The sequence below is a fragment of the Hylaeus volcanicus genome, chromosome 7, assembly GCF_026283585.1.
Source record: "Hylaeus volcanicus isolate JK05 chromosome 7, UHH_iyHylVolc1.0_haploid, whole genome shotgun sequence".
In the NCBI taxonomy this organism is placed as follows: Eukaryota; Metazoa; Arthropoda; class Insecta; order Hymenoptera; family Colletidae; genus Hylaeus; species Hylaeus volcanicus.
Window position 1 is genome coordinate 14,048,656 of NC_071982.1, and position 16,386 is coordinate 14,065,041.

General features: G+C 36.3%; 1 protein-coding gene and 4 long non-coding RNA genes across 6 annotated transcripts in view; 3 read left to right on the top strand and 2 right to left on the bottom strand.

Annotated features, from left to right (window-relative positions):
* Positions 1-5,136, bottom strand: part of LOC128879279 (uncharacterized) — a 12,769-nt gene extending 7,633 nt beyond the window's left edge. The window contains exons 1-2 of the long non-coding RNA XR_008457592.1: positions 5,019-5,136; positions 4,563-4,736 (exon numbers count right to left, since the gene is read on the bottom strand). This is a non-coding gene — a long non-coding RNA (uncharacterized LOC128879279). The remainder of the gene's footprint in view (positions 1-4,562; positions 4,737-5,018) is intronic.
* A 932-nt stretch (positions 5,137-6,068) lies between these two features.
* On the top strand, positions 6,069-6,973 carry LOC128879280 (uncharacterized). Its single transcript, XR_008457593.1, has 3 exons — positions 6,069-6,125; positions 6,218-6,315; positions 6,685-6,973. It is a non-coding gene; the product is annotated as an uncharacterized LOC128879280 (long non-coding RNA).
* A 471-nt stretch (positions 6,974-7,444) lies between these two features.
* LOC128879375 (uncharacterized) lies at positions 7,445-8,389 on the top strand. 2 transcript variants are annotated; one of them, XR_008457615.1, is made up of 3 exons: positions 7,445-7,461; positions 7,999-8,146; positions 8,214-8,389. It is a non-coding gene; the product is annotated as an uncharacterized LOC128879375 (long non-coding RNA). The 2 variants fall into 2 exon arrangements; XR_008457616.1 differs by having other exon boundaries at positions 8,006-8,146.
* A 109-nt stretch (positions 8,390-8,498) lies between these two features.
* LOC128879376 (uncharacterized) lies at positions 8,499-10,423 on the bottom strand. Its single transcript, XR_008457617.1, has 3 exons — positions 9,856-10,423; positions 9,506-9,573; positions 8,499-9,255 (listed from the first exon to the last, which is right to left on the bottom strand). It is a non-coding gene; the product is annotated as an uncharacterized LOC128879376 (long non-coding RNA).
* Positions 10,424-13,301: 2,878 nt separating this feature from the next.
* On the top strand, positions 13,302-16,024 carry LOC128879154 (omega-conotoxin-like protein 1). Its single transcript, XM_054128041.1, has 3 exons — positions 13,302-13,462; positions 15,074-15,185; positions 15,624-16,024. Exons 2-3 carry the CDS (start codon positions 15,093-15,095, stop codon positions 15,765-15,767), a joined length of 237 nt encoding a protein of 78 aa, XP_053984016.1. The 5' UTR covers positions 13,302-13,462; positions 15,074-15,092; the 3' UTR covers positions 15,768-16,024.
* Positions 16,025-16,386: the final 362 nt, after the last annotated feature.

The following is a 16,386-nucleotide window of genomic DNA, read 5'->3' on the forward strand; positions in this document are numbered from 1 at the left end:
AGAGAGAGAGAGAGAGAGAGAGAGAGAGAGAGAGAGAGAGAGAGAGAATTTAGAGCGGAAGGAGAGGTGTCGAGCGATACTGCTCGAACAGGGGCCAGAGAAAAGCTGGAAAATCGAGGCGAAGACGAGCCTGACAAGGGGACTTCCCCGATGGGTCTGGACAATATTTGAACGAGCCTCGGTATAGCGATAGAGCTTGAAATGCTGAAGATGTGTAGTTTCGGAAACTTCTGAGTAATAGTTTGGAAGATATTTGAGGTCGAATACAAAAGAGTTTCACACCTGCTGCATTATAAGCAGACTGCGGAGCTTTATGCATTTATAGGAAATTTGAATGTGCAAGAAACTATAAAATGCAAACAATATGCAAGATTATAAAAAAAGATTGAAAGCAAAGTTCATGTTATAATATTTGCAGAATAAATGAAATTCCTATTTAGGTACAATTTTTATAAGCAGTCTTCGCAGATTCGTAGTCTAATTATAAGAAATGTCTATTATAGTTGATCGAGTAGGTTTCTGCAACCGAAATGTTGTAAACCTAGTGTTTTGTTTAATTAGATAATGTTTAGCAGTGTATTTCTCTTGAAAGTATATCGCAACGTTCTAATAGACACGTATCTATCGTTAATATACGAAAAGAAATTTGGTTAACCAATTCTGACATTGACCGTGTCGTTGAAAAAAGCTGAAATGATTGAAAAAAAATTCTAATTCAAGAATTCCGATTTAAGAAATCTTTCCCTACACCCCTCGCCCTTTTGAATAAATTCGTACCTGTGATTCTGAAACGTCCAGTACACTGAGAAGCAAGGAGGAGACGACAGGCGAAGCTTAAGTGCCGTAGAAACGCTAACTAAAAGAGCAATAGATCCTGCAGGGGCAAAACCGCTAAAGACAGCTCGACGTTAGCAGCGAAAATTTATCACTTAAGTGACTAGGAAGCACGCGAACCCTAGGGCGTATTTCGCCGTCAGATAAGGTGATAGGTCGATAAGAAGAACCGAGGAGGTACTGGCCGTAAACACTTGAGATATTCAATGATAGAAGAGGCAATCGAAAGACGACAAGGTGATCATATGCACCTACCAAGAGAAATGATCGCGTACTACTGGAGTAGAATTTATCCAAGAGTCCGTAATTGACATAGATGACACAGATAGCGATTGGAATCTTTGTAAAATTCGATAGGCTGGGATTTGTCGGAACTACTGATAAGAGAATATGTGGTAAACAAGCTATTTTGCTTGGGTAATTTCATTAACAAACTGCCACTGGGAAAACAGTACGAATTTAGTGAATATCGTAGCAAAAAATTATTATTCGTTAGTAACTTTAATAATTAATTTGTGAATCTTATAAAAGTCTAGTCTTTCTTTTTCCTATAAGTAATATTTAGTCTGTGTATCCAAATTACAGTGCCCACAGATTATTACCATTTTTCATAAATCATTCGACCCTAACCTACTTTCTAATTTCTTTATTAATTCTTTCGCTTACGTGGCGCGTGTAAACAGCGTAATTCTTTTCCTAACGAAAGCAGACACTTGCACTAATTTTCCCGACACGATCAACGTTTCCTTAGGGCTAAGGTGCCGCGTGTACCGGAAAACGGTAGTTAGGTCGGAAACATAAACCGGATTTGCGTGTAGAACCAACAGTGAACCCTCGACACGCAATTTTAATACAGACATCGTCTTAGAGGTGAAGTTAATTCAGTTACCGTGCACGCAATATTCTAATCGTCAGCAACAAGTTAACTGCCTAGAGAAAGTCGTTTCAAGTAAAAATTCGACACCCTTCTGTGATAATTTCAAAGCCGCGTTACTCTTATTAATCCCGTCCGACGCGCTTTCAAGTCTCTTGAACTCTAAAAATTTGTAAACAGAATTAGAAAGCAGCTAGAACACGCTGCGAAGCACTGAAAAATTCTGTTTCTAAACGACGAGTCTACTTTTCAATTTAACGAGCTACATATTCGCTTTTTTAATGACGGAAATTAGTCTTTCATGAATTTTCGTTTTTGAGCACGAGTACTTTCATTTGATTATAGACGAATTACACGTATATTCATCATCGCGAATGAAGGTTACCAGTAAACGATCGAAAATGTTAATACAAGATTTATCATATATTTATGAGATTTATGAAATTTATTAAGGAGCAAGCAGTCATTTTTGCACCTTTGAAATGCGATGCGATACAATATTGTTATCATACTTCAGTTATTAACAGTAAAGATTTCGTGTCAACAAGGAAGGACTTGACACTATCTTAGCAGATTAAATATTACTTTTACATCGAATGCAGCAGATTACTCTGAAGATCTTATTTATATCAACATCTCGACCTCGGGAAAAGTTATTCCGCGTATAGCAAACAGTTCCTCGCGAACGTTACGTATTCAATAATTTTCCAAACCCTAAGAACACGAGACTGTTCTCGGAAAAGATATCACAGAATCAGTTTATCGCTTCTTCGAAAGTGACCCTGGTTTTAATAGCCATCGCTTCGCTCTGACGAACGAACCATCTATAGACATCATACTCTTCTCCCAGATTTAATGGATGCATACACATGCAACTCATGCACCACGAGTGCACTCTATTCGTCTCGAGATAACCTCGGCGTACTGGTGACCCTGCATCATCATCTAGCTCTCCGTCGTGCACTCGAAAAACCGTTAATAATCTTTGGGAATCTCCAACTGATAATAGAAACGTTCATTGCTATCGATGAGGTCCATTGCTATGCATGAATACAAAGGATTTTTCAAATGGTCCATTAAGATTTTGTTTTTTTAGTAAGAAAATAAGGGATGGACACTTAAACGTCATCGTGTGTACTTCCATTTAAAATTAAATAATTAAATACAGCGGGTGTAGAATGTATTCGTACACCGATCAATTTCCAAAAAAAAAAAACTTTTGTGTAAAATTGTAGTTTATTTAACTTCTTTTTTCTCTAAGATAGATACAGCCCAAACAACATTTACTAGTTGATATATTTTGTGAAATTAACAAAAACAATGCGAAAAGTAGAGGTAAAAGTATAGGAGCAATTAGTACTTGTACGATTGTTGTTCGAATACTTATTGCTTCGACATATTTACAAATTTGTTTTTTTCTTGTTAGTTTCGCAACTTATATAAATAGCTATCTTTTTTTTTGTAAAATATCTATTCTAGAAATTTCCGAGAATATGTAGAATGTCATTGTTAATAAAAAATAAGTTAATAAATTACAATTTTACACAGTTTTTTTTTGGAAATTAATCGGTGTACGAATACTTTCTACGTTCACTGTATGTTCACACTATTTGAACGTTATCGAAAATTCTGTAATATTTACAGCCGCATAATAATGTTCCACCAAGAACAAGACATGAAATTATACAACACGAAAATATCTGTGAAACGTTTGAATAGCGTTATATTATAATAGACAGTAGTAGACCACATGGGGAAACTATCAATTTTGTATTGGGATTCCATTGTGTATTTCAGCAATTCGTATCCGTAAGGGCTGTTCGCTTTCAAAAGCGCGTCAGGATTCAATGCAATTGAAGAACATGATTGCAATCGAAATACGTTAATTGGCGTTCTGTTAAGCTCCAACAAGCATAAATAGAGTTACATGCAAAATTAATTATTGGGATGGAGGGAATCTATCTCAAAATTTCGATTTTTTACAAATTTTAAGCGTTAAATACGTTGTACAGATACGTTGTACAGATTATACAAAATTACACCCTAATAATCATACTTTCATCTATTCATAGTTAAATAGCCCACAGATTAAAGTTATTATAACAAAAAAATCGAGGCTTGCTTACACCTTAACACTAACACATCGATAATCGTCAGTAACATTTCACTAGCCTCGACTTCTCGATGGATCGAAATAATTGGACCATTTAATTATCGCGTCGATAAAACGACTCGTCGTACATTTGTTTGGTGATTATCAAAACCGCGCTCGATAAATGTTTTAACTGTCTTCATTGTATTAAATTGCAAGCAATGATGCACTTAATCAGGCATGTTTATCAGTCAGAGGGAAATATTATTCGCGGTTAACGGAGCCCCGGTGTTACACATATTTTATAACAACAAACCGTGTTTACGCGTAACGTCTAATTATCGGTTTAAGCAGCTCATTGAAACCTGCGTGGGGAAAATTGAAAAATAGGTTGTCTCTCGCGCCCAGGTAGCCAACACTTGAAGGTGAAACGCACTTTGGTGTTTGCGTTTTCCTGTACAAACGTAAATATAATACGCGTCGCACGATAAAATTTCGATAATATAAATGATATTGGATTCCGCCGTTCAGTTCACGAAACCTTTACAAATAATCTACCCCGTTACTTGGAACCATTCGGCGATCCGTTATTTCCGTAATTTCCTTTTTTTCATTTACCCCTGAGTTTGTTTAAACCTCTCGATATCCTCATTTTTAATTTCGTAAAAATCCTATCCGATCGTCTGATATCGCGCGGCGTTTTCATTGAAAAATTCAATTTGCGATTTAAAATTGAAAATGAGCACGAAAACACGTACTCACCGATTCGATTTGGAGCGGTGAAGATACGAGGCCACGCGGAATCGCTTCGGAGTTCTTTTCCGGCGGTGTATTGTAATTTTCATTGCGATGATATTTAAAATTGTGCTTCTGGAGTTAATTTACTCGGTGCTTTATAATCTGTGAAGGAATTGTAAGATGCTGCATACGTCCTTCCTAAAGATTAAAAATAACTCTTTCATACTTATCTGTTCTTCGTTAATTATTACTGACGGAAGTATTGCTATAACGAGTTCGGAGTACACATTTTAACCCCACGCGTCAGGAATTAGAAATATAATACATACTTTCACATACACGTGCATTAGCGTCTCAAATTTCATGGATTGGATCAACGCATGAAATCGGAGAATGAAAAATAAAAAAAAAAACCGACTCGAATGGTCCCCGATTTTTGCCATTTTTGTGAAACATTGAAAATATCGAATATTCACTTACCAATTTGTAATTTGCATCACACCACTGTTTCCGGTCCTGTTAGTGTCCACTTTATCGCACTTTGAATTATCGAAATATACATATGTATATTGCATTACGAAGAATTCTCACTTTTGAGTTACTACTTATTTGTGAATCTTCATTATTTCAACGAACGGAGCTCAACAAAAATTACTGTTGTTTGATTTAACAATTCGCGTTCCTCTTCAGCGTCGATCGTGAGCAAGCGTCGCCTTTAACTGTTACTAGAGGCCTAGGCGTACAATTATCGATGTACGAAAATAATGTTCCGCCTAGAGGCAAGATCGCTCGCAGTATTGAGCAAAAGAAAAGGGCAGCAGTCGCGGTCGATGGTTTCCATCGGGTTCCCGAAAATATTTGGACGAAGAGGTGTCTCCCTCGGGGTAGGACAATTGAATCAATTTAGAGGACGGGTTTGAACGACACGCGAGCGCGTTACACGCCATGTGTTTTGAAATATTACGCCTGTGTTACGCCAATTATCGTCGACAGGCCGCGAAAACCTAATGGACGATTACGCTTAACATCAGAACGCGTTATTTTCCAGGAACTCAAGCACGGTCGACCCAGATTGCCAGCGAAACTTACGTGTCCTTTGATGACGAACAATAATTAACAATAATTAAATTACTCGGTTTTCGATTTGTCTTCTACCAATTCGCCATACACATCGAACACCTAAGAATAAAATTGAGATCTCGGTATAGTCTATAGCGACCGAAATCGTTGAAAATTCTGTCCAAGATCGTAAACAACACTTTTCGCTATCTCAAGGAGAATTGTTCCGTTAAGATATGGCTCGATGGGTGGTTTGTATTTTTATAAATATCAGCAAAACAAGAGCGTTTACGTAATTTGTTTATTCGATCGTTCCTCACAATGTTTAACCGATCGACGAATCCTGATAAGGTACAACATCATCGGCGACAAACGCAAATAGTGCGTGGCCTTATGTCTCATCAAGGTGCAATAGTCATTGAAAAATAAACAAAGTTTTATCGTCCGATCCGTTGGTCGATCATATAAATACAGAGGTCTTCTCCAACCTGATCACATATCTACCAGCATTATCCAACTAATCGAAAGGTGAGCTTTAAACTTGGGTGAACATTTATTAACGTATAAGAATATTCGTTAGAATAGTTTGTAACTAAATACTGATTATCTGTTTGAATTAGCGATAACTCGAACGAAAATGAGAAAACAAATTGCAATTCTGTGCGTTGCTCTTCTGGTTGTTACCCTTGTCGACGCCTGCAAACCTCCTGGATTACTCGTAAGTGAATATGTTAATTATTTATCGATAACTTTCATATTTAAAGGACTGCTTTAATCAGTTATATTTGTGGTGTAATTCGTTGGTGATTGGATATGAAAACTTAGTAATTCTTTGGAGTCTAGTAGTTATTTATTATTCAAAATTATCTATTGTTGCTCAATGACCTACCTGCGTCTAGTACAGCAGCTTTTATGTAAGACCATTATTGAAATATTGAAGTAGAAAAATGTTTTGATGGACAGTGAAATGAATATAAAGATTCCAGATAAATAATTCTCACAATTAATTAGAAACCAATGAATTCTCTGTTTGTTTGTCATTTCCCGTGGGTATGAATGACTAATTCTCAGGTGTAATTTGTTACAGTGCACTGAAGACAAAGACTGCTGTGCACCGATGGTATGCAATCCATGGGCAGGCCGATGCACCAAGAAACCAGCACCACCAGCTCCACCAGCTCCACCAGCTTCTTCATCCTCAGCTGCAACACAAGAGGATCCAGATGAACCACTAGCATAAGCAGCAATAAATGACCGACTGATCAATATTATTTTACCTTCGTAGGCCTACGAAATAATCTTCGAACCCACTTACCTCAATGTATATTATAAGTCTTTTCAGAATATAGTATGGATAATACATCATTCCAAAAATATATTTCGTTCAGCGTTATGATTTTCCTTATCCACGTTTTTACCAGTTTACTATCACTTATTTGTGTATAGTACAACGAATTAAAATTAAAAGCAATATTCACGGATTTAGGCATTTGTTATTTATTCAACAATATCAAACATCAATAATTGACATAGAACGGATATGGTTTATTTTTTCCACATACAATAGTAATTTTTACTGTTATCTTAGTGTTCCCATTTTAATTTAGTTATTAAAAGTTCGCTTTTGTTAGCTATGGCTCATTTGTTGTAATGCAATTGCTATTTTTACTTTTATCTTCTTATCTCTATTTTAATTCAATCATTAAACGTCAGAAAAATGTATCAATTGTGTAAACTTTGAATGCAAGCTTAGTGGGTTGTGCTTATCTTTAACCAATAATAATATGACACGTGTGTCATCTACTCTATAAATACAAGAAAGAAATTTTGATCATTTATCAGTTCATATTGGCAACATCTTCTGGTAAGATATCTTTAAAAAACAAACAGCACTACTTTGAACATTGTCCTCTACTTAAGATATATCATGCTGATTTAAACTTTACAACAAATTGACAATAATATTAATTATTAATTTTATTTTACCTGGAAAATACTCAATTTCTATACGAGTGCTTGGAAATTATTGATACAAATAATTCAATTTTATCTCGTTTTGAAAGAGCATCGTTTATATTGTGCTATTCCATATAAATTGCTGTGTAATTTTGGTTCAACCGAAAAGTAGATAAGTTTGTTCGAAAACATAAAACTAACATGTGGAATGGGATGTTTTGGTTCGAAAATTCGAGTTTTGGAGTATGTACCTACTTGACTACGGACACGTAACAACGATCGACGTTGTTGATGTTTATTCGTCGGCATGGTAGAATTATCGTATTACTATTTTTTTTATGAGAGAGTTGAAAAATGTTTATAATCAAAATAATGAAATTCGATAAAATTCCAAGTTCCTTGATTTAAACTTTATCTCGTGAGCTTATAATATTATGTTCTTGAGATTTCAGAAAAACATTATGGCGCTAAAACTCGTAAGTGTGATTTTGGTGATTTTTATTACCATTGCGGTCCTAATGTCAGTGGTGCTTGCATCCAATGATATAGATGAAATTGACACTAAGGCTAAATGTGCCGGAATTTTTCGAAAAGTAAGTTCATGCATGAGTATAAAAAAAGGTTTTATATTTTTCTTACTATATTCTTGTTTCTATGCAGTGCAAAAAGGACAACGATTGCTGTAGCGTATTGATATGTTCCAGATTTCTTTCCTTTTGCAGATTGTAGATTCATTACATTAAAGGTCAATAATGCTAACAACTGAAACGGCCAATTGTTATTAAAAAAAAACTTATAAAATGTAAAAGTTAAAATAAAAGTTTATTGTAGAGTTATTGAAAGTGTTATAAATTTATGGTAATGAAAACTATTTATGGGTAAATTATAAAGGAACGACTTTCGTGGACTAATTATAATTCCCACAGCCTAACCTTTCTCGTTAGTTTACACGATACGTGTTTAATGACTGTTGAAACAGCTGAAGATGTTTGAAATTTCGAAAAGTCGATACATGCTGTTTCGCAATCGTGATTTCTACCGCTATAATTTTGTAACCGATAGATTGCTTTCCTGAAAGTTTGTCACCCGCTGATCGTATCGAATCGTATCAATTTATCAGTAATTGCGTCGAATATTTCGAGATAGTGCGTGCACACGTTCACGATGAGATTCAAATGTACACGATATATTCTATGGACTTAAATGTATGCCAGATAAACAATCGCATTAACGATGAAGAAAATGGCAAAGAGTTTGCGGAAAACTGTTTACCAATATTTACGTTAATACACAGTCTTCTAAAGCATTTGTAAGATGCTTTATTTACTATTAAATAGATTTCATTTTAAACATTGAACAATTACATGCAACATTTGTCAACACTTTATATAAAAATTTGAAAAAGTAAAAAATTTTCTGAAATGTTAAAATGAACCTGTTCCAAATTAATACGTTCACAATTGACGTTGTACGATTTTGAATGACCTTGAATGACCCCGATTGACCTTGATCTGCTTTGATTAGCCATGCACTGACTTTGGTTAACCATCGTTGACCTCGATTGATCTTGATTGGCCTTGTATGATCTTGAACCACGTGTCGTAGAATTCGTCCCCTTCGAATCCTCTATTTTTTGAACTTTACAACTTTCTCAGCACCATTGCGCAAAATTGTATGAAAAGTAAGTAAACCTACCGATTATCTAAATAAGCAAAATTAAACGTTATTCGTATTATTCGCAACAATATGTGCAATAAATGTTATCATCATTCAACATCAGTGCCAACTTATTCTGATACGTGTTATAGGCAACTCGACATAGAATGCTCGGTGGATCGATACGCATCGGTATTAACGATTGTGTCACTGAATCGATCTTATCACTAACCGAGGACGCTCGCTATATTTGATTGACCGAGTACATGCGTTCGGTTTACGGCAAAGTGACTGACCTCATCTAACGGGAGTTCCCAGGTACGGAAATTCTCCTCCAGGTGACCCACGCGAGAATTTCGCATATCTGCAACTCAAAGAGTAAGTTTGTTAATAAAACAAACAAAGAACATGCTTACTTTATCGAATAAAAATATATAATCTGTATACGTCACACATTGAAAACGAAGTAATCGTCATAATTATATTTCAATGCGTTTTAATTTAGTAAATTCTTCTTACGAGTCTTGCAAATTGAAAAATAATGATTCGTTTAAATATAGAAAACATCTAAGTGCAGCAAACAAATTAACGCCTAATTTGTTGCTACCATTTTAAACGAAAATTAAAATATGTAAGATACGAATACCTGCGTATATTGTATTCGTGCATTGGCTGTTGTGCCACGATTGTTTCAAATTATGGTCTGGACTTAAGAGCACACATCGTTAAGTGTTTGTCCTCCTGAATGTGACGTATCAGCCACGCAGTTCGGGTTTAGATCGTGCTCGATGACAGGAATATATTTTTAAAGCGCTAGAAAAGTAAGTTTCACAATTTTGTAATAAGCCCAGTAGCTTCGTGTTTGCTGAAACAGCACGCCAGACAAATACAATGCTTAACACGCATCGGTAAATCGGCGAAGAGTCCCACATAAATTAGCAAACCATTTACATATTAAACGGAACGAGAAGAATGTTGGAAATACCGATATTCCTTAATCTATTATTTGCAAACACGTAGACTCAACGAGTAGTTTCTGTATACGTAACGACATTATTGAACTCTGTTTATCAATAAAGCAGCGAAGTTAAACGATAGCATGTGCATGCGGGTGATTACAAACCTGATCAGGCGTCTTGTATAAATGCGGGAACCTCCTCTTTTCAGGACAGTTCTGAAAATACTTTCACGTGAACGGTTGCGTTTCTCGCGAGCAGATGATTGAACAAAGGTATTTTTTAATTAGAGATTAATCACACCTTCCTGGAAGTCTTCTAAAGTTCTGTGAAATATAGAAACAAAGATTACAGTAACTAGAAGAGTAAATAAGTTAAGTGAATACGTATTGTCTTAGTGAATCATTGTATCGATAGTTTTATGTACGTTACAAGTTATGTACAAACGTGTTATTATTTTGAAATCGTTAACAAAAATTCAGCACATATTTATAAAAGAAGAGAACATTTGGAAAATATTATTTAATTCTTTGGTAGATAATACTCGTGTCGTAATATTTTATTATTGATGTTCAATGGATGCTTATAATTATTAATTGCGTTTAATTATGATTCGATGTTTTAAGTCTACCAGTTGCAATGAAACTTATGGTGCTCATCCTCGTCATCGTGACAGCCTTTGCTTTTGTTACCTTCGCTTCGGCACAAGAAGCCTCATGCAGTCCATGGAAGGGCTATGTAAGTCTCTTTATGTAATATTACAAATATACTGCGAGGAAATCCAATTCACTTTCGCAAATTTAAAAGAAATTAATTATAATATAATTTGACGACAGATTGCGTTTAGTCAATTCCATCCACATCTTTTCCTGAACTATACATCTTAAAAATCGTGATTACTCTTTCTGCGTACAATGTATGCGTTTATTACTCGTTACGTTTATTTACTATACTTGCATACGGTGTTTCAGTGTCTAGTGTACGAAGACTGTTGCCGTCATCTTGTTTGCTCTACATATCAGGCTAAATGCATCCCAGAGGAAGGAATTATCATTCCAGGACAGGATACGAGACCTATCGGAGATGGACCATTTCCGCCAGGTTATCCACGCAGCAACGAATCCGTTAATCTCGATTAATTCATCATTAATTCTCCTTCGAAACCATTGCTTTCATACTAATTCAAGTGCTTTGATATTATTCACACCGTCCTCGATATTGTTTCCAAATAAAAATATATGTAAATAAAGTTTTCTATTTATTTTCATATACAAAGAAAATAATTAAATGTCCCGAATATTACCAAATTTATATCGGATCATTTCACCGAAGCGAACGTAGGGGATTAAAAAAATATATGTACACACACCAAGTTTCGAAACTGTGGGAATCAATTCCGAGAACTTTGTTCTAAGCGGACCGGATTGCGATGTGAAAAAAGAGAGAGAGAGAGAGAGAGAGAGAGAGAGAGAGAGAGAGAGAGAGAAATGAGCGGCGTTTTCGCTTGGCTACCGTCTACGAATAAAAGGACAATATTACCGGATGATTCGGTTTTCTTTCCTGTTGTTTCCTATTAAGCGAATTAAAGAACAAGAGGGTTTTGTCGAGGAATCAATGGAACGCATGGAGCCCGGAATATGCCGTCAATGGAATATCGGCACAGAAAACAAAAAAGAGCGCCCGTCGTTTCATACGGACGAATGGAGAAAGAATGTTCGCGGTGGACGCCTCTTTTGAATTGTTGTACAGTTTGGAGTATAATTGGTACGATTAATAATTGTCGTGGCGAGGCGGTAAGGGGCGGGGAGGAGGGCGAGGGCGAGAAGGAGAACGGGTTTAGGATTCGACTTTCCCGTACGCGCGGAGATACGCGTCTCGAAGGTACGATTTCGCGAAATTAAATGCCAGACGCAGACGAGCCTGTAGCTACTGTAATTTAATAGAGCGAGCTTTGTTCGCGAAAAAATAAAAATAAAATAAAACAAGATAGGTAAAACCAAAAAAAAAAAACCGAAGGAAAAATCACGCACGTACAATAAAATTGTAAAATTGCGGAATATTCGTACCGGTAATATGCCAGCGCGGGGTATAAAGATTGAACGCGCGCGGCTCTTGAATGTGAAATCGAAAAATGTAAACTTTGAACAATGGAACATTTGATTTCGTCGATGTTTAATTTTGATATTCGATGCTTGTAATATTTTTATCGCGCGGTTACCGCTTTGTCTCTACTTTCCGAGGCTATAGAATATTTCTCTTCTTTTTTTCGCGCGCGCGCGCGCGCGTGTGTGTATGAAATACGCGATTTCTACGCAGTTTATGCGATACTAGTAGTATTTTCGTTTTCAATGCGTGCTTTTTTGTCCGATGTGTGCCTCATTATTGTATGCCATTCGTGTAATGTATTCGATTTTTATTGTGTCTGCAGTATTTCGGCGTAGGATAAGACAAATACTACGTAAATCGAATTTTAGGAGCCACCCTTTCAAATTGGATCTCAGAGCTTTCGAACTCGAGCTTCGCATATAAACTGTAAAAGCTGTAAAATTCAGCTTTAAAATTTCAAAGACTGAAACTTTCAGAACGCAGCCTTCGAGGTTGTAGTTTGAAGCTTCGCATGTAAGCGTTCCTGGCTCACTCATTTGAATTAAATCTTAGAGCTTCAGAAACTTAAGATTTATATAAAATCTCTGAAAAATCGCTACTAAAAATACAGTCTCTTTGATTTGTTCTTCAGTTAGGAATTGACAAGGTCACTGCGAGCCGGTGATTGGAATACGAATTGGTTTAACAGCGCAAACTTCTGCGCGTGTTTACAAGGAAACATAATGACCGGATAAAAATGTATAGCGCGACGTATGCGTTACTCTACCAAGAATTGAAACGGTCACGTATTTTCCATTTTAATTGGAAAGTCGGCCGCTTGGCCGTCGTAACTTCCTTAAAAGTTTGTTCAACTTGTTGGCACGTACCGAGAATCTTAGAAATTTGCAAACAATGCAACTTTCTGAAAATTGTAGCAGTACCAATGAAACTAGGAACGAGCCAATGTCACTGGTGTTTCGAACGTGACTCAGGCATCCGAGAAATTTACCATTTTTCTGTAACCACTATAACCTCTCATGCGTATGCAGACTCGGAAGCGCGATATGCGAGTTCAGAAATTGCCAGAGTGACGCGACGTCGTGCTATAAAAGCGTAGTATACAGCAAGACGACGAGACAGTTAAGGTCGAACTCTCTTGGGTCCAGCACTCCTAAGAAAGAGCTCTGTGTTTCTTTGTGTTCGTTGCTTCTGGTGAGTAGCAATTCATGCGCAGTAACTCAGAGGAACTGTTTCCAAGCGTAGGGACCGCCGTGATTGTGCCAATTTCCTCCTAAATTCAAACATCAATGTACCGATATGACGTGGATTAATTCACGGTTCGACGTTTAATCCTCTGTGCAAAGTGATTTGGTGTCTAATTCAGTGCGAAGGAGTCCTATCACGATGATAGGGCGAGACAAAATGTCGACCTTTCGTTTGACGTCGAGTAATTAAACGAGGGGAGTTGTAAGTTGAGCGATGTAGAGAAAAAAGAAGGTTGAACGAGTGAAGTTTATTATTCCGGAAGGTTTCTTAAATAAATATTCTTCGAACGAATTTTCAATATTAGAAATTGAATTCGAGTGTAACGCTTCGTATGGTGATATATCTTTCTAGTAATTTGTGAATTTTTCTGTTTTGGTTTTGGTATTCCTTTGGAATTCTAGTTTTTTTTTTTTAATAAACTAGACTGTGATTTGTTCTCTATTTGGATTCAACCATATTTTAATTAATCGATAAAGAGAATGTTGACATATTATCTCATTAATTTGTGAATATTTTTCACAATATTTTAATTTGCCTCTTATTTATTCTTCTATTATAGTCAATGGATTGAAATTGATCTCGCATCGGTATATCCACATCCCGCTGGTTTAATATACGTAAACAGACACCATTAATTAACAAAGTTTATTACCAACCTACCGGAGATACAGATTAAAGAAGAAACAAATTCATAAACATTGCATCGTTCTAAGATATAAACAAGAGAATAACGTTGAAGAATCTTCGGTATATTGACAGATACATGCAAGGAACTTTGAACGTTCATTATCGCACGTTTCTTCCAATGACTTGTGCTATCAATATCGTTAACATATCTTCCATTGTACCGGGCCTCTGTTTTGCTTTGCATACCATTCATTCGCAATGCATCTGAAATATTACTTTGTCCCAGAATAATACGAAACGGCTTAGTCTGCTTCCAACATGAAAAGGCACTTTTTCGATAACAGACGTTTGTTCTTCTCTCAATTACCTATTCTGAGAAAACAATGATACATTATGGCTCGTATATAATTACGACAATATTATCATTTTTGTTTGAAACAAAAATAAAACAGATTTGTTCTTAAATTATTTAATCGGGTTTTGCCATGAAAAGCCATGAAAAGTTGTATCCGCGCTGAGTACGTGACAACTCCATGAATTATAATAGATTGATATGGTTGCCCATGACCGTACACTTTAGTCACTCTGTTCGCTATTCAAGAACAAGTTAGGTCGGTAGTTAATGACTCATTCACGGACACCTGTACAGGCCGTCCTCGCGTAAAAATCTCGCGCGTGAGTGTATGTGCTCGTTAGGTTGCGTAATGAGCTGGAATTTCATGTATCCGCGAGTGACCTTTGTCGATCCTTGCCGTCGCGGCCCCGAGACGGAATGTAATTGCAACAAGAAGTGTCTCACTTCGCGTGGTACTACGTCTCGGTTTTCTGCTCTTTAAATCAACATAACGGAGCGATTTATTCGATAAAGACTGTTGTTGAAAAGGACCGATGGTAAAGAGAAAGTGACGGATATACAATTTTTGTTTTCAGCAAACAAATCCCATTCAAAATGACCAAAATCATGCTGTGCGTCTTCATTGCGTTGATAGCTATGACTGTAGTCATGGCAGCGCCTGAGCAGTGCGGTAGACATGGCGACAGCGTGAGTAAATTACTTTTGTAACAACTATTTCGACTCGAAATTTTCGAGCGTCTTTTTGAGGAGACTGGGGAATTCAAGTCTAACAAACTGGGCGACACGTGAGGCTTTTAATTGAGAGTGAAATGTAAGATTTATTGATTTAAAATTTTGGATAATTATATTTTGCTAGAGCAACAGTAGTTTACAACGAATAAAAATTCGTCTCAAATAATCGAAAATGTCAACATTTAAATAAACAGAACATCCTCAGGTATCGAGATTATGTTAATTCAGACAATGGAGGGATAATACATGTATATCAGAATTGATGATAATCGATCCACTGATTCTTAAGATATCTTGTCCAACAACTCGAAAATAAAATTCTATGGCTGTCCTAATAATTTCGTAGTTTTGCCAATCGATTGATGCTAACGTTGATTTGTTTCTTCATTTCAGTGTGTTTCTGACAGAGAATGCTGCGGAACCATAAGGTGCCACACATACGCGCACAGGTGTCAAGTCGTGATCACGCCGGAGGAGCTAATGGCTCAGCGTGAGAATATCTTAAACAAGAACAAGAACAGGAAGTTGAACTATTAAGGAGGACTCTAACTCATCGTGCAAACTATCGACGAAATCGGATAATTCCTGGTGAAACGGATCGAATCGAAAATCTAATAGCGAAACGTCAAGTACGCTCTCAAAAACACATTTCGACAAGTATTAGAGATGGACAAAATGCTTGTATAGATAAATATCTCGAATAACGAATTAAGGAGACAAATTTCTATGTTGTTCGATATTGTTTTCAATAAAAATTATAGCACAGATAATAAAAGAATAATTAATGAATAAAACTTCGTACTCAAATTTCATACTCCTGTCGCAAGGTTTGTTTAAATTTTGGACTAAATACGAATAACGATTGCTTCCTGTAGTGCAGTGGTTTTTCTGATAGTTGTTCGTGATTTGAAAAAGTTTTAAAATATGTTTCAAACAAATTCTACAAAGGATTAGATTCAAAGAAAATGTTTAATGAAATTTTAGTTTCTCTTCGTATTCTAAACTCTCGTGCGAAATCTCAAACCACAATTTTGTCCTTAATTTGATCTGAACAGAGTTTCCATTATAAACAAAGTCGCCAATCCCAGAATTGTTTCCCCGTGCCTTATTCCGCGTGCTATCGAACGTTCGACGCTGGTATTCGGTGAAAACAAAC